At 37.4% G+C, this 27081-nt stretch overlaps 1 protein-coding gene across 3 annotated transcripts in view; it reads left to right on the top strand.

The window, feature by feature from the left end:
• CSMD3 (CUB and Sushi multiple domains 3) overlaps positions 1 to 27081 on the top strand; it is a 641503-nt gene that overhangs the window by 296086 nt on the left and 318336 nt on the right. For all 3 annotated transcript variants that reach the window (XM_021388208.1, XM_021388207.1, XM_021388206.1), the window contains one exon: positions 15954 to 16075. In XM_021388208.1, the coding sequence (XP_021243883.1) occupies positions 15954 to 16075 (122 nt within the window). The remainder of the gene's footprint in view (positions 1 to 15953; positions 16076 to 27081) is intronic.

Here is a 27081-nt window from a genome sequence, read left to right as displayed (position 1 = left end):
GATCATTTAGCCCAAGATATCTGATAAAGCAGGTTCCCTACAACTGGTTGCAGGAATGCGTCCAGGCGAGTTTTGAATATGTCCAGAGATTAAAGTGAAACTAGAAAGAAAAATAAAGTAATAATTTTGTTGGAAACTAGCACTTCTGAAAAAACTTCTGTTTGTATGTGAAACTGATGAATGCATGTTGATTAAATATCTAAAACCATTATTTATAATTAGAACTCGTAACTGATAACAAAGAGGACACTGATTCACTTCTCTGTGCTCACTGACTTAATAGAACTGGTTAATTCCACCTTAAAATTCAGAAGACCAATATTCAGAAAGATATTAGAAATTGATGCAAAGCCATATGGTGAAAAAACAGACAGATGTTATAGATATTACAGTTTGTAAAATACAAAATATGATGGAGCGTCATTAGTTGCTGTTTTAACTACCTTCAGTGTGCTGTAATTTTGTTCTTTTGATTAACAAGAGGTTTTAATTACACTCTCATATATACTAAAAATGAAATATAAAGTTTTTCTAGTTTAATAATTGTGTTCTTTAGGTTTTATGCACAGAGCATAACAGTAAACATTTTGAAATATTTTTTGCATAAGTAGGATAAATATCAAGTGTGTACAAAATTATGTGTGCATCTGTTTGTTGAATTTGCATGTTTGTGTACAAGCCATTTGGGCAAACAAATCAGACAATTGTGTGTAAATGTTATTTTATGCAAAAAATTGTCTTGAGAACTGATTCAGCTTTGCAGATAACAAGGGCGCAGGTGGTATTAAATGTTTCACCTGTTACTGTTTAAAATGTCATTTAAAGTGCTACTTGAAGTGTTGTTTCCTATTTGAACAGTATAGCAATGGTTTTCAGTTATGTATATAAATGTTATTGTGCAGCCAAAAATAGCACCCCCGTTACGCTATATTTTTCAAAAATGTGACCATTAGTTATTATACTACTGTACTGTTCTAAACAGGAACTTTCCAGTTCTATTAGATGCATTTGACTTGACAACATAAATCCTCATAATTTGTTCTCTCAGGGCATATGAGTAACGGAGTGTAACTGCCTGCCAAAAATGAAAGATTTACTCTCTTTAGGAGTTATCATATAACACCAGCTGGAAATGGCATAGGATCACACTAATGAAAGTGAAAGCTGGAATAAATTATTTCTGCAGATGAAATATAAGGCTTTGAGAATGAAAACTGATACATCACTTTTAAAACAGAAGCAAACATTGTAGATAATCAACATCTTTTAACCTGAAGACTAGTTTCCAGGAAAATGATACTCTAATGGTCTATTTGAGATGTAAACATTTTGGCTTCTCAAAGAGACTATGAGAAAACGATAAAATTATACTACATACTGTGGCTAGATTTAGTTACACAAAGATTATCTTGTAGCACTGTCACAATGATTCTTTCCTTTTAAATATATATTATTATTTTTCTTAGTCCTCATCTCAGCAGTTAGGGGACCTGGCTAGGAAACATGACAGAAAATGAAGACATTTGTCTCACTGTGATTTACAGACAACACACTTAGTGAAGAATTTAAAATGTAGAGCCAAAAGGAAAGTATGGATTTGTGTTGTAGGAGCCTGATGAATTAAGATAAGCAGTAGATGAGAAATAGCAGACTACTTTCCCTTTTTTTTTTTTTTTTTTTTTTTTTTTGGAAGAATCCAAGTTCTTCCACTTTCTGAGATGCTTGTTTTTCAGCTGGATTTTATCAAGATCAATGCAACATGCAAGGGGTGTTGGGGTGTTTTTAACTTGTTGCAATATAATTTGCCACTTGCTCCAAATCATCAGCCAACCAAGGCATGAACTCATAATCACTGATCTTCTCTTTCTTAGATTATTTGCATTTATGTTTACCTACATTTCCAACAATGGAATATGACATACTGAATGAGAAAAAGAATGCAAAATATCATGCGATGAAATACAGCCTTTCTTACTCCAGTGTTCAGGCCACTTCTACTATGGATAGGATTGCTTTTCCAAATAAAAGTTTATCCTCTCACATCAGAATTTTATACTGTTGGATCATATTTTTAAAGAAACATAAATTGTAATGTTTTCTTCCTGGACAACGCTTTTGTTCCATTATTCTTCCTAAAAATGTCAGTCTAGGCTAACAGTTTATACAGTTAATAGCAGTATATGAACTGTTATGCACTTAGCTTGTGAAGATTGTAGTGTTTTTCATTATATTTAGGAAAGAATTCAAGTAGAACTATATTTACCATTTACATACAGTACTTCACATGATACATTTTAGCATGTACTTAATTCCTCTGGTGTGAAGAAACACTCTAAACACTCAGTCTCCAATACAAAAACAGAAAAAACAACCTTCTTATTTTTATTTCTCGTGTTTCTGCTAAAATAAGTTCATGTGTCCAATTTCAGAGATAAAAAATGACCTTATCTTATTCAAGAACGTGTTCTATATCCTATCACTTCCAAAATAAAATAAAAAAAAAATGATTAAAAAAATGAAAAACAACTAAAACCTCTCAGATAGTAGTTTTTGTACAGTAAGATTAGAGACTCAGTGAGATTAAATAAAAACTATGATTCAATTTTTGGAAAGGGAAAAAAAAGCACATTTCTGGACTGTTCTGTTAAAGTATTATTAAATGTTTCCTGAGGTAGGATTAGCTAAAGGAAATTTAAATTAGCGGCCATTTTCTATTTCTATTTTTGACAGCAAATTATTATAAACTGTACGGCTGATGTCATACATGAGCTTTAACATGTCGTGCATGTCTTATTTTGTCCACCAAACACAAATATGATTTTTCCTATTAACCATGGAAGAATCAAAATTTTCTGCATAAGCACGCAATATTTGTATTTAATTGATATTTAAACTTGATCAATATTTTAACCTTTTTATTTGTACCAGCTTAAAATTTCTGTCTTTTCAGTAGGTGCCTGATTCTACTGTATAATGGGAAAGAGTAACAAGAATATCTAAATATCTTTTCATATGGTTCGCTGCTGGTAGACATGTCAGTGTGTTTGCATGATACAATATCCCACGTTCTCAATGATGGTTTCATATGACAAATTTATTTTCACAAGATTTTTGCCAGTTATTCTTCAATCATTCTTAGCTAGGGTTTCTTACCAATGACTAAGAAAAGTGAAATATCAGCTTATCAGAAAAATATTTAAACTTCAAGAATGTTATTTGTTGTTTTTTTTTCCCTAGCTTTACTTTACGTTGTGCTGTTGTTGATAGCTTTGGCAAGATAAGGGAATTCTACTGAGTGAAAATATTGTAGATACGAATTGCAAGGGTACTTTACAATATACTGTTGTCTCAGGGCAGTGGGTAAAACAATACTCTTCCATCCTTCCTGTGAAATATTAAAAAATATTCAAAATACAATGTGCGAATCTTAGAACAAACATTTATTTCGCTTACAACTACTCCTGTTAGTTACGTCCTATCAAAATAAATGCATCCTAATCCCAGTAAATATGCATAGTTGTTATAATGTGAGTGCTTACATTGACTTCTCTGTAAATTCATTGTGGAGAGAAAGTTTAAACACTTTGGGATTGAGACCCTACTTATTTATCTGTCATGGGATTCAGTGTTCCCCTAGAGGGTAATGCCATTCTTATAAAGCCAGTTTGCTTAAGCAGAGACAATTATCTAGTTTATGAAACTACTTGCTACTTGATAAATCTCTTCCTCTCATTTATGGTTCAGGAAATGAAACAGATAGATCTATTCACAGTTGGTCGATTAGCCTTTTTATTTTCATGCCTGCTGCTCCTGTTTTTTGCTTGCTTGTTTCTCAGTTTCTGTGAAGCATTTATGAATGCTGCTTTTCATAAGCCTGCTGGCAAGTCAGCAACAAGTTCTGTAACAAGTACAGTATTTTAGAAAAGCTCATCTAGTATGTAGAATGAAGTAGTGCCTTTCAAATAATTCTTTGTACTGGAGAAAACTAAAGGAAAGAAAAAAACTTACCATTTAAATTTTGATCACCTCATTAATAGGTATGCTACAAAATAATTTGAATTAATAATAGAGCAAGAAACAAACAGCATTATGCATTTAAATTGGGCTCTGGCAATTTTGAAACAATTTTTTTCCTTCATATTCCATTTTGGATAGTGATTTCACTAACAGCATTTTGTAATAAAACTAAATTTATGAACTCATTAAGTAGCATCTTTCATTTGATAGACAAATGTTATAAATATCACTTTGATTAACATGGATATGCCATCAGAATGTACATCATGAATGTCACGTCTTGCCTTTATAAACACACGAGTAATGGCAGTGGCAATAGTGGTGGGAGTGGCAGTGATGGTGGTAGTAGCTTCTGAGTTCAAGGTTTGCAAGGCTGTGAGGGTGTCTGAGGGGGGTTTGGGGCCCTTCAGACTGTGTGTGTGTATGGGCATCAGCTGGCAGGCAACTTCTCTCACAGGGGGCCAAGTCAGAGCTGAGTGGTGCCTGCAAACCTGACAGCTTCCTCAGATAACAGAATCACAGAATCATGGGGATTGGAAGAGATCTCTGGAGATCACCTAGTCCAAACCCCTGACAAAGCAGGTTCCCTATAGTAGGCTGCACAGGAATACGTCCAGGTGGGTTTTGAATACGTCCAGAAAAGGAGACTCCACAACTTCTCTGGGCGGCTTGTTCCAGTACAATGTCATCTTCAAAGAAAGAAAAGTTTTTGCATGTGTTCATATGGAACTTCCTGTGTTCCAGTTTGTGCCCTTTGGCCCTTGTTCTGTCATGGGCCTACACTGAAAACAGCCTGGCCCCATCCACTTGACTCTCACCCATTATATATCTATAACCATCAATAAGATTTCCCCCTCAGTCTTCCCCAGGTTAAACAGTCCCAGGTCTCTCAATCTTTGCTCATGAGAGGAATGCTTCAGGTCCCTATTCATCATCATGGTCCTCCAGTAGACACTCTCTAGAAGTTACCTGTCTTCCGTGAACTGAGGAGCCCAGTTCTGGACACAATACTCAAGATATGGCCTCACTAGGACAGAGTTGAGGGGGAGGAGAACCTCCATCCACTTGCTGGCCACATTCTTTTTAATGCACTCCAGGATACCACTGGCCTTCTGGCCACAAGGCCACACTGCTGGCTCATGGTCAACCTGCTGTCCACCAGAACACCCAGGTCCTTCTCCACAGAGCTCCTTTCTAGAAGGTCAGCTTCTAACCTGTACTAACGCAGATGTAGGACACTATACTTGCCCTTGTTGAAGCTCACAGAGTTCCTCTCCAAACAACTCTCCAGCCTCCAGCACAGCCTTCTGATGCGTTAGCCACTTCTCCCAGCAAACTTGCTGAGGGTGGACTCAATTCCTTCATCCAGGTTGTTGATGAAGGTGCTGAACAAGACTGACCCAGTACCACGCTCTGGGGAACACCACTAGCTACAGGCCATCAACCAGATTCAGTGCCACTAATCGTGACCCTCTGAGCTGAGTCAGCCAGTTCTCAATCCACCTGTCTGTTCATCTATCCCACAATTCCTAAGTTTACCAATGAGGATGTTATGGAAGACAGCATCAAAAGATTTGATGGAGTTAAGGTGCACAATATCCACTGCTCTCCCATCTTCTATTCAGCTTGTGATGACATAATAGAAGGCTACCTGAATGGATAAGCATGATTTCCCATTTGTGAACCCATACTAACTACTACTTTCCAGTGGTGAAGTTGAGGCTGACTGACCTGTAGTTTCCCTGGTCCTCTTTGTCCTTTTTGAAGACTAGTTGAACTGTCTGTTCTCCACTCCTCAGGCACCTCTCCCATTCTCTATAACCTTTCAAAGTTGATAGAGAGTGGTTCATCAGTCACTTCTGTTAGTTCCCACAGAACTTGTGGGTGCATCCTATCAGGTCCTGTGGATTTCCGTGCACCAAATTTGTCTAGATGATCTCTAACCATTTCTTCCTTGATCAAAGAGAAGTCTTCCTTTATGCAGATGCTCTTACCTTCAGGGTCTGACATTCCTGAGGGCCAGACTTAGCAGTAAAGACTGAAGCAAGGAAGGTATTCAGTAACTGCATTCTCAGTGTCCTCTGCTACCGGTGTACCCATATCATTCAGAAGAAGGCCAACATTTTACCTAGTCTTCCTTTTGCTATTGACATACTTGAAGAAGCCTTTCTTGTTGTCCTTGACTTCCCTCACCAGAGTCAATTCCACACTGGTATTAGCCTTCCTCATCTCATCCCTCCATGGCCTGACAACTTTCCTATTTTCCTCTCACATGGTCAGGTAACATATTAAACACTGTTCTGTAATATGGCAGCAAGTAGGCACAGACATTGTAATCACCCACCAGGAAGTTGTGCCCTCTGCTTCTGGTCCTCCAGCACCCTGTAAAACTAATGCAGCCACTCAGACAGACCTTTGAGAACTCCATGTGACCACCCAGTTTTTAGGGTCCGTGTGTGCCAGGCACTACTCCCTGAGATGGAGGGTGAGAGCACGCACACCTGTGAGAGGTGTGCCCAGGTAGATGAGTAGCTCTGCCTTGTGGTAAAGCTTCAGGAAGATGTGCAGAAACGGAGAGGCATCTGGGAGTCCAAGGAGATGATAGATCAATGGAGCCATACTCTGTTCTCTCTGGTAGGTACATGACAACCTATCGTGACCGTTACTGAGATGGGTCCAATATCTGATCTGCATCAGGATAAAGGCAGCAACTTGAAAGACACCACGAATGAGAGGGACCTAGAAAGGTCAGAGCACTGGACAATCAGCAGTAGCAAGAAATTCAATGAGTAAATGCCAGGTTCTACACCTGGGATGGAGTAATGCTGGACACAGGTACAGACTAGGAGATGAGTGTCAGAAATCAAGAGAAAGTTATTTGAGGATGCTGTTTGACAGTAGGCTCAAAATGAAACAACAGTGTGTTCTGGCAGCCAAGAGTGAAACTGCATTAAACATAGCATAGCCAGTCTGTCAAAAGAGGTGATTCTCCTATATTTAGCATTAGCGTGGGCTCACTTTGAACATTCTTGCAATTTTGGTCTCTACAATATAAAAAGGATAGTAAGATACTTGAGTTCTTCCAGATTAGGTCAACAATGCTGGTAAAAGAACTGGAAGATATCTCATATGAGAAGAGGCTGAGGACACTTGTTTTGTCTAGTGTGGAGAAAAGGAGGTTGAGAGGCAATTTCTCTCTGCAACTTCCTAATAATAGGGAGGGGAGTGGGAGATATCCATCTCTTCTCCGTAGTAAGCAATCATAGGATGCAAAAAATGGCACAAAGTTGTGCCAAGGGGAGATTCAGACTAGATATTAGGAAAAATTTCTTTACTATGAACCTGGCTTCCAGACCCTTGTTCTGTTCTAGAGGCATTTGAATAATGCCCTAAACAATTTGCTTTAACTTTTCTTTAGCCTTGAAGCAGACAGGCAGTTGGACTTGACCTTTCCATGTCCCTTCCAACGTAAATATTCTGATTTCTAATTATAATTTCTATAATACTTTCACTTAACTTTAGTATATCTATGAAAAATCCAGAGTGATAGTAAGAATTTGTATATATATATATGTACGTATCATATATATATATGTAGATAATGCGTTACAGATAAATAGGTCTGAAAGTAGTCAACTAATCAGCATTTACTTCCATATTCCAGCTATGTTTATTCCCAGAATATGCTCATCTAATGTTATTTACTTCAAAGGGAAGTGCTTTTAGGTACTTCTTCAGTGCTCCAGTCATTCATTATCCTTGCAAGTACAAGATTTTTTGTTAATTCAGATGTGCTGTACTTAACTCTTCAGTAGGTGTTAGTTCATTTCTCTTTTCCATGATTTACTGCGTACTTCAAGAATACTTTCTCTTCTTTAAATAACCAACAGTAGTTTAGTCAGTCCTTTGCGGTAGGTTATATTTATAAACTTTTAACCTTTTTCATCATTTTTTTTACTGGGCCCGTGTCTTTCTTAAAATACAATTTCTAAAAATGAACTCTGTTTTGCAACAGACTTTCCCAATGCTCTGTTGAGAGGAAGAATTATTTTCTCATTTTCACACATTTTTCTACCTATCAGTCCATGCATATTGTCCAGTTTGTCTTCTCATAAAAGTGGGATATTTTTACTAATATTGTTATGTTTCTGTGCCACTGTTTCTGTGTAACCTCTGAAGAGTTGCCCCATATCTTGCTACTTATATTGGATTTATGAATCAATTATACCTGCTTTTGTGTTTTATCTAATACTTGTTCTACTGAATTGTTTCCTATTTTAATGTCAGTTTTTTCAGCGTCTCATTTTTAATTAGAACAGTGTTTGTTAATATACACATAGTCCCTCCCAGCTCTGTGTTAAATGAAGATTTTATGTGTACTTATTTTTCTTCCATCCAAGGTGTTCTTGACAATACTGGATGAAACCTGACCTGGGACAAAACTCAATGAAAACTCAATCAGTTATTTTTAATTTTTGACTGTAAGACATTGTTTGTAGACTCAGAGAAGTCTAGAATTGAAAGGATCTCAGGATATATTTACTGTCCATAGTTAATATCAGGAACTATCATGAATGGGTTTCTCTGTAAGGGAAAACAATTTGGGAGCCACGTGTGACAGCAAGGTAGGCAGAGGCAGCATCCACAACAGGGCATAGCTACACAGTACCTAAGTGAGGAAAGCAGAGCAATTCTGTTAACAGCAGCCAGGTTAAGCCAAAAACAAATCAAAACAAAACAAAACAACAACAGCAACAACAACAGCAACAAACCAGGTAGCTGAAGGAGACTAGAGAGATGAGACAAGTCTGAGGAATTCAAGCCAGGAATTCAAGTCAAGATTAGGGTCCAGATTATCAAGCTATGTGGTCAGGCACCAGCATACATGCAAAGTAGCTCACGCAAGGACCATGTGAATGGGTTATCACATGCAGCTCCTGACTGGACTGAGGGATGTTCCTAACATACCACAGGTCTTACTCGCAGCTTGCTTTGCAGCCATCTATTCTCAGTTCAGAGCTGCATATCAGAACTACACTTAAGCAAAATTAGCTGAGCCCCTAGGAGTACAAGAAGAAATTATATGTAGGGTCCTAATAGTGGACAAGAAATAGTGGATTATATTAATGTTGCAGACTATTGTAGGAGCATTCAAAGCTGAAAGAAAACATACAGATAATTTCTGTGAGTTGCGTGAAATGGAAAGAAAATCTATCACTCTGAACTCTGACCACGATGAGAAATTTCTTAAGGACATTATTCCTTATATAAAAAAAATCCATTATAGAATCATAGAATCATAGAATCATAGAATTAGCTAGGTTGGAAAAGACTTACAAGATCATCCAGTCCAACCATCCACCTACCACCAATAACCCCACTAAACTATGTCTCTCAGCACTGTATCTAAATGTTTCTTGAACACCTCCAGGGACGGTGACTCAACCACCTCCCTGGGCAGCCCGTTCCAGCGGCTGACCACTCTTCCAGAAAAGTAGCATTTCCTAACGTCCAGCCTAAATCTCCCCTGGCACAACTTGAGGCCATTCCCCCTCGTCCTGTCAGTAGTTATAAGAGAGAAGAAGCCGACCCCCAGCTCACTACAACCTCCCTTCAGGTAGTTATAGAGAGCGATGAGGTCACCCCTGAGCCTCCTCTCCTCCAGACTGAACAATCCCGGCTCCCTCAGTCGCTCCTCATAAGGTCTGTACTCCAGACCCCTCACCAGCTTCGTCACCCTCCTCTGAACACACTCCGGGGCCTCAATGTCTTTCTTGCAGTGAGGGGCCCAAAAAGTGAGCAGCCTACAGCACCCGATATTCCAAGGAGGTATCCCATCCAAGTACTAACCAGGCCCGACCCTGCTTAGCTTCCAAGATCAGACGAGACTGGGCGTTGCCAGAGTGGTGTGGCTGTATATGAACCTATATTTATTTTTAATTATATTTTAAGACAGATTTTACAGACTTGCTGCCTAAAAAGTTACAGAGAACTGCTAAGATGATGAAGGACTGACAGATTTTCTGATATTAGTTGATTCTTACTATTCCCAGAATGAGGCTAACATTGGGAAAACTTTGCTATAGAATCTTTCATTCTCGGTAAAAATCTATATTTAGAGAGATGTGTTTTTCCCCCACATTTAGAACACTAAGGCTTTACCATTTTCATCCAAGATTCAAGTGCCAAGACTGTATGGTTGTGCTGATTATTTACTATCTATTGGCAATGGTTACAAATTATATACTGACTTTTTAACAAAGCTATTTTTCATATTATTTGCCATAACAAGATGCTTAGAAAATTTTGGCTTCTTTGCAGGTAAAATATTTCCCTCCCTTAAGCTTTTTTTTTTTTTTTTCACTCTTTTATATCTTCCTCTACTTGCACATTAAAATCATAGGTATGGTTCACGTGAAATAACTACAAGTACAGAGTTCTACTTTCTCTTTCAGCAACAAAACAATGATCAAATAAGATGTACTGAAGTACAAAAGTACAGATAAGTTGCATTTTTCCTAGACAAAAAGTGAAGAATAAAGTCTGTTCTTAAATCTTCAGTGATAAAAACCTGTACTTTCTGATTATTCATGATTTTGAGTTTGATAATTGAAACTGCAGTGCATATTATGTAGAGAAGATCTCATTAATGCAGAACTAATGTAACTGAAACACCATCTGAAAATTGAACATATTATTGTTTGTATTGGCAGTGAAATTAAACTCTTTAGATATAAGAAGATAGTTTTATTTAAAATCCACTCATCAAAAATCACTATCTTCAAGAGCTTAAATAAGGATGTGATTGTGTTGCCCTCGGATATTCCTGCTGTTATATACTCCAGATTTCTGAAGTTAAGGAAATCTGCTGTATCATACCGCTAAAGAATTTCAAATAAAGGCTTACATTCAAGTAGCTTGAACAGCATGCAGTGTGTTAAGTAATTGAGTAAAACATGAAAAGTATTCCTGTTCTTAAATTGAGTGATAAGTAATTGTGAATAGATGTAATAGCTACTTACAGAGATAATTCAAGAAAACTCCTCAGTACCTTCATATTTTGAATTTACTTTAAAGCAATGGCAACGAAAGCTTCACTGCTTTTATTTTGTGGTTTGTATATTGTGAATGACTAGCTTAAACAAGACTGAAGAAAAGCATCTGAAAAAAATCTGTATCCACTGCTTCCTACATGTTGACAGAAATGCCATATCTCAGTGTAATGTTAGACAAACAGAGAAATGAAACTTATGAAGGATGTACTAAGTTCAAAAACTAAAACATTCTTATGTTGTAGCATCAGTTGAAGAATTTATTTTAAATTGGAATATCTAAAATACAATTTGAAAAGTTTAGTAGTACTTACATAAAGACACATATATCAAAGTAAAAGTCCATCAGTGAGTGAGAATACATCTTCTGTACAAATACACATGTAAACCTTTAAAAAGACATCAATTTAAGTTTAATGATGTCTGCAGCCAGACTGGAACACATTTTTTTACTAAACAATATGGACAGTGCATACTACGTAGGAGGTCTGGTTTATATCCTCAATTTACCTTTACATAGCTTGGAAATAAGAAAAATAGGAATTGGGTTGTTAAAAATATTTGCAAATGCCCATAAGATCTCAAATATTTCTCATTTCCTAGCTTTTATCATACTTTCTGATGCCCCACACATTATTTTCCAAGTTTTATAACTGCATCATCTTTAATTAGCTAAATTAACTGCTATACTGTCTGTGTTGTTTCCTTTTTCCATACTAATCTCAAATATAAAGTTCACTGGCATCTCTAAAGTTAATAGCAACACTCATAATTACTTCAGAAGAGCAGATTGGCATTTTGAAATTGCAAAAATTCACATATTTCTATCTCCCACCAAGAGTTGCTTCCATGCTTAGAGGACAGCGAGGTCCTATGAGTAATTTTTTTCTCTTTTATATGTAAAATGAAATAATTTTTCTGTGATTACAATACATCTGAAACCAGATGTAGTACTACAAGAAAACTGTATTTTTCAAACAAATATAGTGATTTGTAAGTGTATTTTACTGACCTGCTGCTACTGTTACTGAGTCAGTAAAGTAACTGCTCTTAGATTTAAAGGAGTGAGTTCAGTAGACATTTGTGCCCATAAGCTGTAAGCATATATTAAATAATGTTTGTTTTTAAAGATTTTAGACATTCATGTCTGTATGCTTACACATTTTCAAATTCTACATAAAATATTCAGAAGCACAGTCAGAACTAATCTTCAAACACATATATTATCTGCATAGGAATGATAATCTAATTCACGCCTTTAAATCAGTTCCCAAAGGAAAATAAAGCAAATTCTAGATGGTTATCAGTGAACCAAGGCCAGGAATGAAACCTGCCAATAATTCAGCTGTCAAACTGCATATAATGTGTAATCTTCCTTTGAAAATGGAAGTTAATATATTTCTCAGGTCATGTTTGCTTCAATTTTTTCAGCCACGTGCTCTTTTTTTTTTTTTTTTTGGCAGAGGTAAATAACATGACAACTTTTGGAAACTGTTAATCTATTTTTAATCTTTCTTAGTTGAAAATGCAGAGCATAGAGCTAAATGACTCAAATCTTTCATCTGACATATTTTTTTTATTTGATTAGCAGATGGTTAGTAGACCTGCCTATGTTTAGCTAACAATTTTGCAGCTTTCACTTTCTCTGTAAGCTTTGCTCATGTTAAATAGATTTACTCATATGAAGAACTTCATAAACTTTCTCAGTCAGTACTTCCAAAATTCAGTGAAAACAGTTTATTTTTTCAGCTACTTTACTTACTCCTTAGAGTGCTGTAAGAATCATCACAGAATAATAAGAAGCAGTTCATAGTTTGGTGAACTATCTTGTGAGCAACTACTTGAATTCAGAAGAGTGGACAAAGAATGTCTTAAAAGTTATAGGAAATGTTTACAGATTTCAATAAATAAAGCAGAGAGTTTAAGTAGACTAGGAGAGATTTTCAAATAATCATTAAAAGCTAACACAAATACATATTAGTATTGCAAATATGCTACACTGCTTATACTTGGCAACCCATTCAAAGGCTGCAGTGGTTGAGAAAGAGTCTTCATATGATCAGAGGCAGGGGTAAGGAACTTGTAATGCCTATAGAGATAAAGACAACCAGTAATGTGATAAAAAATATAGTAATATCGAATGAGAAAATACAGTATTGATGTTCAGAGGTAGATAAATTGCTGGGTAAAGAAATAAAATGTAAGCATGTTATAATATGATATTTCTGTAATGTAGCAGAACATTAGTTTCAGTACAGTTATTACTGGGCAGAAAGTAGTCTGATATGCAACAAAAATACATCAATTAGATCTGTTCCTCAGTCACCTGAAAAATGCAATAAAATCAATCAAATAATCCTGTAGTCACTAAAATTTTAGAAGTGCAATTTTTCTCCTTCTAACTCCAAAAAGTTTCAGTATCGGCCCATAACATTTAATTACTTTATGTTGCTGTTTATGTGCTCTTTAACTTTATTGAACACATTGACAGTGCGATCGAGTGCAAGACAAGATCGATACAAGACACCAAGCTGTGCGTGGTGCAGTCAACATGCCTGAGGAATGGGATGCCATTCAAAGAGATCTAAACAGGCTCAAGCAGTTGGCCCAGGTGAACTTCACGAGATTCAATAAACCCAAGTGCAAGGTCTTGCATCTGGGTTGTGGCAACTCCTGCAATTGGTACAAGCTCAGAGATGTAAGGATGGAGCATAGCCCTGCTGAAAAGAACTTAGGGGTACTGGTGGATGGTAAGCTGGACATGAGCCAGCAGTGTGCCCTCACAGCCCAGAAAGCCAACAGCATCCTGGGCTGCATCCAAAGAAGCATGGTCATAGGGCTGAAGGAGGTGATTGCACCCCTCTGCTCTGCACTCGTGAGACCTCACCTGGAGTACTATGTACAGATGTAGTGTCTTCAGTACAGAAAAGACATGGATCTGTCAGAGGGTGTGCAGAAAAGGGCCACAGAAGAGTTCTAAGGGTTAGAACACCTCCCCTGAACAAGGTGAGAGAGAGCTGGGGCTTATGACCCTGGAGAAGAGAAGGCTCCAGGGAGACACGAGAGCATCCTTTCAGTATCTAAAGGGAGGCTAGAAGAAAGGAAAGGACAGACTCTTAGCAGGGTCTGTTGTGATAAGACAAGGGGGAAATGAATTCAAGCTTGAGGGAAGATTTAGATTGGATCTAAGAAAAACATTTTTACAGTAAGGATAGTGAGGCACTGGAACAGGTTTCCCAGAGAGATGGTGGATGCCCTATCCCTGGAGTCATTCAAGGGCAGGCTGGATGGGGCTTTGAGCAACTTGATCTAGCTGTGGATGTCTCTGTTCATAGCAGGAGAGTTGGATTAAATGACCTTTTAAAGATCCCTTCCAACTCCAGGGATTCTATAATATCAAAAGCCTTCCTAAGTTGTAAATAAACACAGCTTCATCTTTGTAGCTTCTTATATTTGTATTTTCTAGTGAAAAAAGATTAATATTTGACCACTCGTTCCTTAACCAGAGTTCACAAAATCAAATATCTTCAATTTTTGATTACTTATGTTTTGTTTTTATTATTTCAGAATATAATGTTGCTTCTGGAAAAAAAAAAAAAAAGGGTGGTTATGAGGAGTAACTGAGGGACTGGGGTTATTTTGTCTGGAGAAAAGGAGGCTGTAGGGAGAACTTATCACACTCTAACACTACCTGAAAGGAGATTGCAGTGAGGAGGGTGTCCGTCTCTCTTCTCAGGTGATGAGTGAAAGGAAATGAGGAAACATTCTCAGTTTGTCCAAAGAGATGTTTGGATTGGACATTAGGGAGAATTCCTTCATAGAAAGTGTGGTCAAGCGTTAGAATGGGCTGCCCAGGGAAGTGGTGGAATCACCATACCAGGAGGTATTTAAGAGACATGCAGATATGGCACAAAGTCATGGTATGGTTAAACCATAACCAAAAGGTTGATGGCTGAACTTGATGATCTGGGAGGTCTTTTCCAGCCTAGATGATCGAAGGGTAAACGTAGTGTGGGTTGGATTGAAACAATTAAAACACTATGTACTTGACCACACTGAATTATCTTCTCTAGTAATGTTCATTTTTTTTCAACTACTGCAAAGTAGTAGAAAAAAAATTTAAGTTGTGTAGTATATGAAGGGAAAGAAAGTCATAGTAATCAATTGTAAATATTGTTTTCCTTTTAATGCAGGAATTTTTTTTTACTGTTCTACGTATTGTTTGTGTGCAAATTTGTAGGGTGAAAAAAATGTTACATACATAATTCACACTTGGAACTACACTTTTTTCTTAAAGATCCTTTCCAACTCAAATAATTCTATGATTCCACATGATCATTCTATGATCATTCCTTAAACTGGGTCACCTTTACCAGGAGATTTTCACATGGCTGCATGTGATGAAGTCTAGAACAGAAACTGAGCTTAAGTGTCTTTGTTAGTCTTTTTTTTTTTTTTTTTTTTAAAGAGACTAGTTAGCTTTGTGCTTCCATTCTGAACAATGTTTTTTTTCTGGTGGTTAATGGGGAAAAAAAAGATAAACAAGTATCATTCTGTAGTAAAGATTACACCATTTCTGTTCTTTGAGTTATTTGTGATGTTAGATGCAACATAAAATGAATAATATTACTCTATTCACTGTATTCACTCTAAGAGAAAATTAGCTTTTTTTTTTTTATAAAAAAAGAAAAGCTTGGACACAAAAGCAAGTGTATTTTATTGTGTTAGAATAAATATGAGTCATTCTGTTGTCTTGTACTGGGAGGTTCTATTTGTACTCAGTGATATTTTAATCCTTTATATCTCAATTAAGTTAGAGCTTGTTTTATTAAGTTGCTGCATGCATTTCAATTGTTAATTAAAAGATGAAATTTCTTTTTGCAGTTAAAACTTGTGGATCCAATCTTCAGGGTCCTGGTGGTTCTTTCACATCACCCAATTTTCCATTCCAGTATGACAGCAATGCTCAGTGTGTGTGGGTCATCACAGCTGTCAATACTAATAAGGTAAGTTTAAATTTCCGTCTTTGCTTAAAGAAATAAAAAATAATCCACCACAAAAACATCTATGGTCATGACATTTGTTACTAACATGATTTGTTTCTGCATTTCCTCAGTCCTGTTGCAGTATCTGGTGCATTGCATACATTTCCAAGAAACATAAATGTAAAGAAACAATTACCAAATAGTATGAAATAATATAATGGGTCCACAAATACTGTGTTCGTGTCAGTAGAGCTGCACTGCATGTAACACTTTTCACTGTTTTTGGCCTTAGACTATGTGGAAGTCACTGAAGTTGATGTACTCACTTCATGAAGGAGAATTATAAAAATGTATAATTTATTTCACTGTCTGAGCCACTGTATTGAAGTCCCATACACTTCATACCTACAGTTTAAATCAAAGCACAAGGAGCTGTAATAATGCTAGATGATTCAAAGTAAAGCAATAAAGGTAACTTACAACACCTGCTCTCCTTAGTTTTAAGATCTAGGCACCTGGCAGCAATGGCTATATTCTATTTCTTGGCATATTACTTCATCTGATCTGAGAGTAATAGACTTGTTTAAAAGTAATAAAAATAAATTAGTGTAATATTTTAAAAAGGACTCTCAATATCTGTTTTTGCTGCTATAAGAATACATTCTACCTCCTAATTTCTGTCTCATGTTGACATCTACATCACACTCCATGAATAGCGGCCTTGAAGGCCTACCCATCTACGCCTGGGTTAGAGAAGTCAGTGAAAACTTGATTCCATTTCAGAAGCCATTTGTCTATATTGTTAGATTTCTTTACTCTTACAATATCTTGTATGGAAGAATCTGTCTTCAGGCGTCAGTGTGTTCCACTTTTGAAGAGGAAAAGGGGCTATTTTACAGGCTTGAAAAATGGACTCACAAGAACATGAGGAGATATAACAAGGTCAAATGCAGGGTGTTGCACTTGCATTGGGGTAATTCCAGATATGTTTAGGGACATGAGCCAGCAGTGTGTGCTTGCAGCCCAGGAGGCCAACTGTATCCAGGGGTGCATCAAAAGAGGGATCGCCAGCAGGGAGGTGATTCTCTCTCTCTATTCTGCTCTGGTAAGGCCCCATCTGGAGTACTGCATTCATGGGAACCCCAGAACAGAAAGGGAACATTGAGCTGCTGGAGCAGATCCAGAGGAGAGATGATGATGATCAGAGAGGTGGAGCTCCTCTCCTGTGAAAATGGTTGAGGGAGTTGGGCTTGTTTAGCTTGGAGAAGAGAAGGCTCTCTGGGGAGACCTCATTGCGGTCTTCCAGTACTTAAAGGGAGCCTATAAGCAGTAAGGGGAGTGACTTCTTGCACAGTCTGATAGTGATAGGACAAGAGGGAATGGCTTTAAACTAAAAGAGGGGAAATTTAGGTTAGATGTTAGGAAAAAATTCTTTACTCATTGGACGTTGAGGCACAGTAACAGCTTGCTCAGAGAAGCTGAATAAACCTCACCGCTGAAGTTGTTCAAGGGCAGGTTGGGTGGGACTCTGGGCAGCCTGATTTAGTGGATGGCAACTCTGCCTCTGACAAGGGGGTTGGAACTCAGTGATCTTTAAGGTACCATCCAATCCAAAACATTCTATTAAGCATTTGACTGTATAATATGTAGATTGCTCCAAAAGTAATGCCTCTTATTTATTTCCATGGAAATTACAGATAGATAGAAGAAGCACAATAACACTATTTGATAAATTCTCAGCTACAAAGCACTGTTTTTCAACACAGTTATCACCATTAACTATGCACTTTTTCGAGTGACGAACAAGAGCCTGCATGCTGCACTCATAAAAATCTGCATGACTGTCTGGACCATGGCTTGTTTTTCACATCGCTGTCACCACTGCTGAAATGTACTGTCCATCACCTCTGTTTTTCAGGAAGTGTTGATGAATGACAGTGGGTGCAATAGAGGAGTTCACCTTCATACACATTTCCATGTCAGATGCCATTTTGCCAGAGTCTGTCACATGGCAACAAAATATATTGGAATACTGGTGGTAAAGTTCAATCTCTACCTACCATACCACCAACATCCACTTCTGACATCATGGATCCAATATGTTAAAACAGGAGGCATTACTTTTGGTGCAGCCTTCATAGATCATTAGAACGTGTCAAGATGTCTTAAAAGATGATGCAGAGAGCAATGGTGCTCTGCCTCTCAGGTGGCAATGCATTTACAGCTTCTGAAAATTTTCCAAAGTTCAAAGGTAATAAACTGATTTATTTCAAGAAAACCCTTATGACCAAGATGAAATTTATGCAGATCTGGAAATTTGAGAGCAAGTTCTGTTGAATTTAGTAGTGCATAGAATTTAACATCCTAATGTTTGAAGAAATCAAGTGCAACTCACAATTTGAACAAAATTTCTAAATATTTGGTTTGAAAAACACCATTTAGTTGAACTGAATGAAATGATGACCTTTTTTGCTGTATTTTTATATGAAACATATTCTTTTCTTAAGTCCAGTGAGAGTAAGTCTACATAAAAGAGTCACATAAGAGTTTATACTTTCTTCCAGTGGTAGAAGCAGAATTTTAAGCTCACAAGCTGATAAGTACCATCTGGCAAATCTCAGGTGGCTCCAGGGTTAAGATATTAACGACTTGAAGATATTTAAAAATTTAACTCTTAGACAGACGCGTGTGTGTCTTAATTCTGCTTTTCTGCTCCCAACCATTCTGCCTCTCTCACCTTCCACAGAAACTCAGTTGAGTTGAAACCTGAGTGTATTACATGCTACTTGTGCTTGTACCACTTGGCAAGTAAAATGCAGTAGTCACCAACAATAATATTTCAACCAACATACATGTGTGTGTGCCTATAGAACCCCAGTGATTATTGGTGAAGAAGAGGGACTTATAAAATTAATAGAAGACAGCGCAATTGACGCCAGCAACTCACATGTGATGATATATCACAGCATCGTACAAGAAAATTTATGAGTGAAAGCTTTGAAGAACATCATCAAAGCTGCAAATTTTGTAAAGTCCAAGGGATTGAGCACAGTATCTGATCTGATACATCACTAATTCCAGGAGTTCCTTAAAAGTATGGATGCTGATTATGGCACCATCATTTACTTTTTTGAAGTAAATGAAGTGGCTAAGTTGGGATAAAGTGCTAAAAAGATTTTATGATTCGCAAGATGAAATCAAGTCATTTACGGAATCAAAAAGAAAATTCGTGCCAGAATTTGAAGATGAAAAATGAGTCACAGATTCAGCGTTTTTGGTGGATTTGCCTGCTCATTTAAATGAGTTAAACATGGGTCTTCAAGATGAAAAACAACTTATCTGTGCTTTGTTTCAAGCCATAACTGAGTTCAAAATGAAACTTCAATTATGACAAGCTCAGGTTACAGCAAATAATTTCATGCATTTTGATACCTTGGCTAAACGCAATCTTGTGTACAGTGAAAAATATGCAGCTTTGCTTTCTGTTTTGATAAAGGAATTAGAGAATAGATATCAAGATTTCTGAAAAAATCATCAACTTTTTGGTATATTTGCGACTCCAATTTCAGTTGACATAAATGCATTACCTGCAAATTTTCAAATGGAATGCACAGAGTTGCAATCAGAAATTCAACTCAAAAATCTGATCGTGTCTCTTTACTAGACTTTTATGAGACCTATTTTTCAGAGAAAGTACTCCTTGCTTCACCTCGCTTCACAATTACTGCTTATTCATGTCATTTCTTTTAGGCAGTACATACATTTGTGAACAATAATTTTCAAGGATGAAGCACATGAAGAGTATAATTAGATAAAAAATCTGTAATGAACACCTTAAGAACTCACTAAAAATTGAAAATGCTTCCATAAAACTAGACGTTGATGCACTAGTTTCACAAAAACAAGGTCAAATATCTCACTAGTTTTATGTTTTTGTTGCTCTCTTTTTTTGTTTTAATAAAAAACAAAAATAAAATAAATTTTGTAACTTATACACATTAAGTATAGTATATAATTTATATGCAGTCCAAGACAATTCCTCTTTACTCAGTGCAGTCCAGGCAAGCCAAAAGGTTAGATACCCATGATCTAGATCAACCACTCCGTCATGAGATCTTTCACTGGATGAGATTACTTAAAGCCCTGTCTAACCTGATTTTGAGCATCAGGTAGGAGACATCCACTTCTGTGGACAACCTGTTTTAATGTTTCACTGCTCTCAAGTAGTGAAGTCAGTAGGTTCACAGTCACAGAATGGCTGAAGTTTGAAAGGACCCGCAAAGGTCATCTTTTCCAACACCCCTCCTCAAGCAGGGGCATGCAATAGCTGATGTATGGGGCAATGTCTAGATGATCTTTAAATATCTCCAAGAAGCAAAACTCCACAGCCTTTTTATGCAACCTGTTCCAGCACTCAATCATGTTCACAGTGAAAAAACGTTTTCTTCTGTTTAGACAGGTGTGTTTAGACAGTGTTTGTTTCAGTTTGTGTCATTGCTTCTTGTCCTGTCATTGGACAATGAAATGAAAAAGAGTCTGGCTCCATTTTTTTTACATCCTTCCTTCTGATTTTTAAAATCTCACTGAGTCTTCTTCAGGCTAAGCAGCCCCAGCTCTGTCAGCCTTTCCTAATGTGCTCCAGTCCCTTAATCCTCTTATTGTTTCCTTTGTAGAATGCTCTACAGTAGCTCCATATCTATGGAAGTGTGCATGTTAGGCTTGCTTGTCTTTCTCTCAGAACTCTAAAGAGACCAAGTTATGTGAATAAATTCAAGTTTGAATAAAAACAAAATAAGCCCCCTCTTTAGTCAGAGCTTACAACTGGAATAGTTGAAATAAAAGATTTTTTAAAGTTTTTAAAATGTCAACATTGGAATTTTTTCTGAAACTGTAAATATAATCACGTGGCATATTAGCATAGCATGAAAACTGTTCCAGGCTGTGACTGATAAAGATATATAAGTACAATACTCAGTTTTAAAGTTCTGGGTAGATCTGTGCTGGTCCAGTAAAATATTTCAGTGCATGCATGATTTGGTTTTATTTAATTAATACATGTATATTTACCTGTCTCCTTATGCATGTAAATGCTGTATAATATTAGATATAGTATAAGGGTGAAAACTATAGTAAAGGACAGTTCACTTGTTTTAAACTATAGACTAAGTACAGACGTAAGCAAGAATACCTCTTGATGGATGGTGCAACAGTAATTATGTCAGAAAAGACAATGCAAAGAAATTCTTTACTGATCAAGGCAGAAGTAAGAACACTATTTTTCCAACATCAATGTTGGAAATAATTCCTATGCTTCACTGGTGTAATGCTGAAATTAATAAACTCTGAAAAGGCTAAAATTCACCATGGGCAAATTATAGTGCCAGGAGTTCTCCTGTTTATTACAGATAAGTTTAGAAAACTTCCAGCATTACCCAGAAAATACTGTTCTTTGCACGTTTTTGGTTAGACATAATTATCACTTTGATACTGCAATTAAATGCAACTTAAAGATAATTAGTTTCTGAAATAATGGATAGATAAAAGATTTAAATGTTATCTGAAACAACACACAGATATGTTTATAGTTTTGGGTATAAATAGAAAAATGTGGATAGCGCTGATTAGAGGAACATAAACTTCTTAAAACAAAATGAGATTGCTTTACAAGTTACATCTAATTCTTATGAGCATATATTGAGTGATCCACAAATATATAGCTTTTACTTACATAATTACCAGTTAAGAGTTTTCAGTTTTGAGTCAGGCTAACATTACCTTGAAGTCCTGAACACAGCAGTGTTTGCTTTGTATGACTCTTAAAAAGCATAACTTTTTGATGTTTCCCTGAGGTAAAAAAATGTCACTGATGTTTTTGAACAACAATGAATGAAGGAAAATTGCCAATTAGAAGTTATTTATAATGACTACAACAAGTAACAACACAGTGTTCAATGTAAATGGTGATATTTACTATGTTCTATACAAAGGCCAAGAAAACAATAAGGATTTCATGATATTTAGGTATTTCCAAACTTCTTCTATTCCATCATTTACAACAAAAGTACATTGGGTTACTCAGCCCCTGGACCCAAAAGTCTGGAGTGTGGAGCAGAATAAACCTCCACGATTCAGCTGGAAACAGTTAGAGATCTCCTGTTTCACCTGAACTGTCACAAGTCCATGGCACAGATGGGATCCACCTGAGGGTGCTGAGGGAGTGGAGGAGGTGATTGCCAATACACTTTCCACCATCTCTCATTTATCCTGGTCAACTGGAGAGGTCCCAGGTGACTGGAGTCTTGCTACTGTGACTCTCATCTATAAGAAGGGTCATAAGGAGGATCAGGGAAACCACAGGCCTGTCAGCCTGACGTTGATGCCAGGGAAGGTTATAGAACAGATCATCTTGAGCATGATCACATAGCATTTGCAAGACAACCAAGGATCAGGCCCAGCCAGCATAGATTCTTGAAAGGCAGGTCCTGCCTGACCAACCTCATCTATTTCTATGACCAGGTGACCTGCTTGGTGGATGAGGGAAAGGCTGTTGATGTAGTCTACCTAGACTTCAGCAAAGCCTTTGACACTGTTTCCCCCAATATTCTCTTGGGGAAGCTGGCAGCCCATGAGTTGGACAAGTACATTCTTCACTGGGTAAAAAACTGGCTAAATGACCAGGCCCAGAGAGTGGTGATGACTGGAGCTAAATCCAGATGGCAACCAGTCAGGAGTGGTGTTCCCCAGGGGTTGTCAATAGGGCCCATCCTGTTTAATATCTTTACTGGTTTTTTGGATAAGAGAATTGAGCGTACATGCAGCAAGTTGACAGAAGACATCAAGTTGGAAGGAAATGCTGATGTGCCCGTGAGTAGGAAGGCCTTTCAGAGGGATCTGGACAGCCTGAATCAGTGGACTGAGGCCAATGGGACGAAGTTCAACAAGACCAAGAGCCAAGTCCTGCACTTTCGTCAAATTAGCCACACGCAATGCTACAGGGTTTGGGCAAAGTGGCTGGAAAACTGCATGGAGGAAAAGGATCTGAGAGTGTTGGTCAGCACTTGGCTGAACATGAGCCAGTACTGTGCACAGGGGGCCAAGAAGCTAACAGCATCCTGGCTTGCATCAGAAATGGAGTATCCAGTAGGGCCAGGGAAGTGATCCCTGTACTCACCACTGATGAGGCTGCACCTTAAGTATTCTGTTCAGTTCTGGGTCCCTCACTACATAAAAGACATTGAGGCCCTGGAGTGTGTCCAGAAAAGGGTAACAAAACTGGTGAAGTGTCTAGAACACGAGAGTTATGAGGAGTGGCTGAGGGAACTGAGATTGTTTAATCTGGAGAAGAGGAGGCTCAGATGACCCCTCATAGCTTTCTGTAACCGTCTGAAAGGAGGTTGTGGTGACACTGGGGTCAGCCTCTTGTTCCCAGTAACAGCAATAGCACGAGTTGCACCAGGGGAAGTGGAGATTGGATACTGGGAAGAATTTCCTCTTTGAAAGAGTGATCAGGTAATGAACAAGTTGCCCAGGTAAGTGGTAGAGTCACCATACTTTGTGGTGTTTAAAGAAAGGGTAGATGTATTACTTAGGGACATGGTTTAGTGGCCAGGATTGCCGGTAGATGGACGGTTGGACTAGATGATCTTAGAAGTCTTTTCCAACCTTAATGATTCTTTGATTCTATAATTCTGAGTCTATATACATATATTAAAAAAATGAGATTATTCTGAGGGAGAAAGTGGTAGATGAAAGACTAAATACCTCAAGCAGAGCCAGAGAAGCCAAATAATGCTGAGATGCTCATTGTTAGGTCAGTATAAATCCAGAGGTCTTTTACTAGTGATAGCAAAAATTCTATTTTCTGGACTTTGGTAAAACCTTGTTCATGTTGTTTGCTTAGCTTACATGATGTGGAGTAAGAAAGTGTCAATTTAGATTGTTGATTTTTTTCTTCAGAAGGATGGGCTTGAAAATTCTCAGTCTAGATTTAATAACAGGCTAAAACTTCAGTAAAATCATAATTAGGGCTAAAGTTAACCAGACTTCAAATCTTACATATTATACTTGTTAATCTTTTTCTAATCCACAGTGACAGAAATACTGCGGAAAATGAAAGTGCTAGAATGACAGGCTTTCTGACAGATCTCAGACATTCACACAAAATATCTTTCACTGCAATGCATTAAGGAGAAAAATAACTAAAAGAGATTTTTTTTTTTAAAAAGACCAAGTTGTCTCCCAAAATTGTAAGGAGAAATTAAATATGTAAAATCATTGTTAGATTTAGGTGCATTAGAAAACTAGGTCCTTGTTCTGTTCATTTTAGATGGCAGGAACGTTTCAGGAAGAAATTTTAAATGATCATATAATATATTATTGTCCATTTATCACCAACATATTTTAAATTTTACATTTGGTGTACTTAATGCATGAAAATGTACTTACTATCTTTCTAACTAGGTAAATGTATTCTGTAAAATATGTTCCAGAAGTTTGCCCATGTTCACATTCCTTTTATCTGTTCCATGTTGAAATAATTTTGAAATCAGTCATTACTTGTTTCTGAGAATTGAGGGTTATTCATTTTCTGTTTGTTTATGTATACATATATATATATATATATATTTATGCTAGGTCTTTCTGTTCATGTCAGATATTTTATATTCAATTTTTTCTCTTAGAATCACAGAATCCTTTGAATTGGAAGGGACCTTGAAAGGTCTAGTCCATCTCCCCTGCAATAAACAGGAACACCCACAGCTAGATCAGGTTGCCCAGGGCCTGATCCAGCCTCACCTTGAATGTCTGCATGGATGCGGTGTCCACCACATCTCTGGGTAACCTGTTCCGGTGCCTCACCACCCTTACTGTAAAAGGCTTTTTCATTGTATCTTAAATCTACTCTATTTAAGCTTGAAACCATTTCCCCTTGTTCTATCACAAGAGAGTCTGCTAAAGAGTCTGCCCCCTTCTTTCCTGTTGCTCCCCTTTAGATATTGAAAGGCCACTATCAGATCACCTCAGAGCTTTCTCTTCTCCAGGCTGAACAGCCCCAGCTCTCTCAGCCTGTCCTTGGAGAAGAGGTGTTCTATCCCTGGGATCATTTTTGTGGCCCTCCTGTGGATGCACTCCAACAGGTCTATATCTGTCCTGAGGACTCCACATCTAGACGCAGTACTCCAGATGAGGTCTCACCAGCACAGAGTAGAGGGGCAGGATTACTTCCCTCGACCTGCTGGCTATGGTTTTTTGGATGCAGCCTAGGATACAGTTGGCTTTCTGGGCTGTAAGGGTGCACTGCTGGCTCATATTTAGCTTCCCATCCACCAGTACCCCCAGGTCTTTCTTGGCAAGGCTGTGCTCAATCTTTCATCTCCCAGCCTGTATTGGTAGTGAGGGTTGCTTCGACCCAGGTGCATTTGGATTTTGTTAACCTCATGAGGTTCACCTGGGCCCACTACTCAAGCCCGTTAGGACCCTCTGGATAGCATCCAGTCCCTCTGGTGTGTCGACCAGACCCCACAGCATGGCGTCATCAGCAAACTTGCTGAGGGTGCACTCAACCCCAGTGTCAATGTAATTGATGAAGATATTAATCCTATCACTAATCCCTGGGGGACACCACTTGTCACAGATCTCCATCCAGGTATTGACCATTGACCACTGCTCTCTGAACTTGATCCTGCAGCCAGTTCTTTGTCCATCTAACAGTCCACCCATCAAATCCATATCTTTCCAATTTGGAGAGAAGGATGTTGTGGGGTACCATGTCAAAGGCCTCTTCTCCTTCCTTATGTCACAATGTTGTTTCCATCCTCTAAAAGTTTAATCTTCACATTTCTGAGTTTTTGTGCATTTTTATGCAAAGACAAAATAAGTGAAACAAGTTCAGCAAAAAGCTGAATGTTTACGTTTAACTTACCGCAGCTGTGTTATCTCATTAACAATTGTCAGTAGAACATTTTCTAAGCTTGTTCTCAAGCATAAACTCAGTTGTCATCCATATTTATTCATGTTGACAGTATAAATCTCAGGCAGGATGAGTACTTTGCCATGAAATCAAGCATTCATTTTATGAAGTCTGTTTTAATTAGGCTTATTGGAATAAACCATTCTACAGATCTTCTTGCAATCAAATATCTCAAACTTGGCTTTTCCTAAGCCTAGTGTTAAGATGTTGTACAAGTGTTACAGTCAATGAAATGATTAGAAAATATGAGAATACTTAAGCTGACACTTAACTATGTATTTTAACCATAATTCAGTTTTTCTTTCATGTTACTTGAGGATTAAAAAAAGCTGGTGCTGTATTTATCAGTAGGAAGTATTTTATTATGTATGGAACTAGAAAGTGTGAACTATCTTAGATCTGTTCAGAAGACATTCAATTTCTTTTTAGTGTTAGTACTGCCATTGTTTTAAATTGTACAAGAACATTTTGATGTGATAAAAAAAAATCAGCGATGTACGTACCTTAGTTTTTTTAAAAAAAAATCTTAGAAATGCATTTGGAGAAAAGGGAGATTGTCTCAATGGAATGAGAGCATAGAATAGAATCCAAATATTTCTAAAACAGGAGATTAGTAGATTTGGCTGTAAGGGAGTATGATCAATTGATGAATAAGAGCAGTTGGAGTCTGAAGTATACGCATGTGCTGTGGTTTTAGTGTTGGAGTGAAACAATAAAATGAGGATGGGGAAAAAAAAGTAATGCAGTCACAAATGGATTAATGACTTGTACTTCCATCCTGCAATTTTACTATATCTCCATTTTTATTATGAAAGGAGGACAGATCCATTTTATTAGTTATTGTAGATGTTAAGTATTCTGTGTTTCCGTGAATGTATGAGCCATGTTGTCCTAATTTCAGCTGGAATATTTTCTTCCTAGTAGATGTTATGGTGTTATGGATTTAGGATGAGAATAATGTTGATAACATACCAATGTTTTCGTTATTGCTGGGTGTTTAAACAGATTCAAGGACTTCTCATGCTGCCATGCTAGCAAGGAGGCTTAGGGTGCACAA

This window comes from Numida meleagris, chromosome 2 (genome assembly GCF_002078875.1).
Source record: "Numida meleagris isolate 19003 breed g44 Domestic line chromosome 2, NumMel1.0, whole genome shotgun sequence".
NCBI classification, from domain to species: domain Eukaryota; kingdom Metazoa; phylum Chordata; class Aves; order Galliformes; family Numididae; genus Numida; species Numida meleagris.
This window is presented reverse-complemented; position numbering and strand designations above follow the sequence as displayed.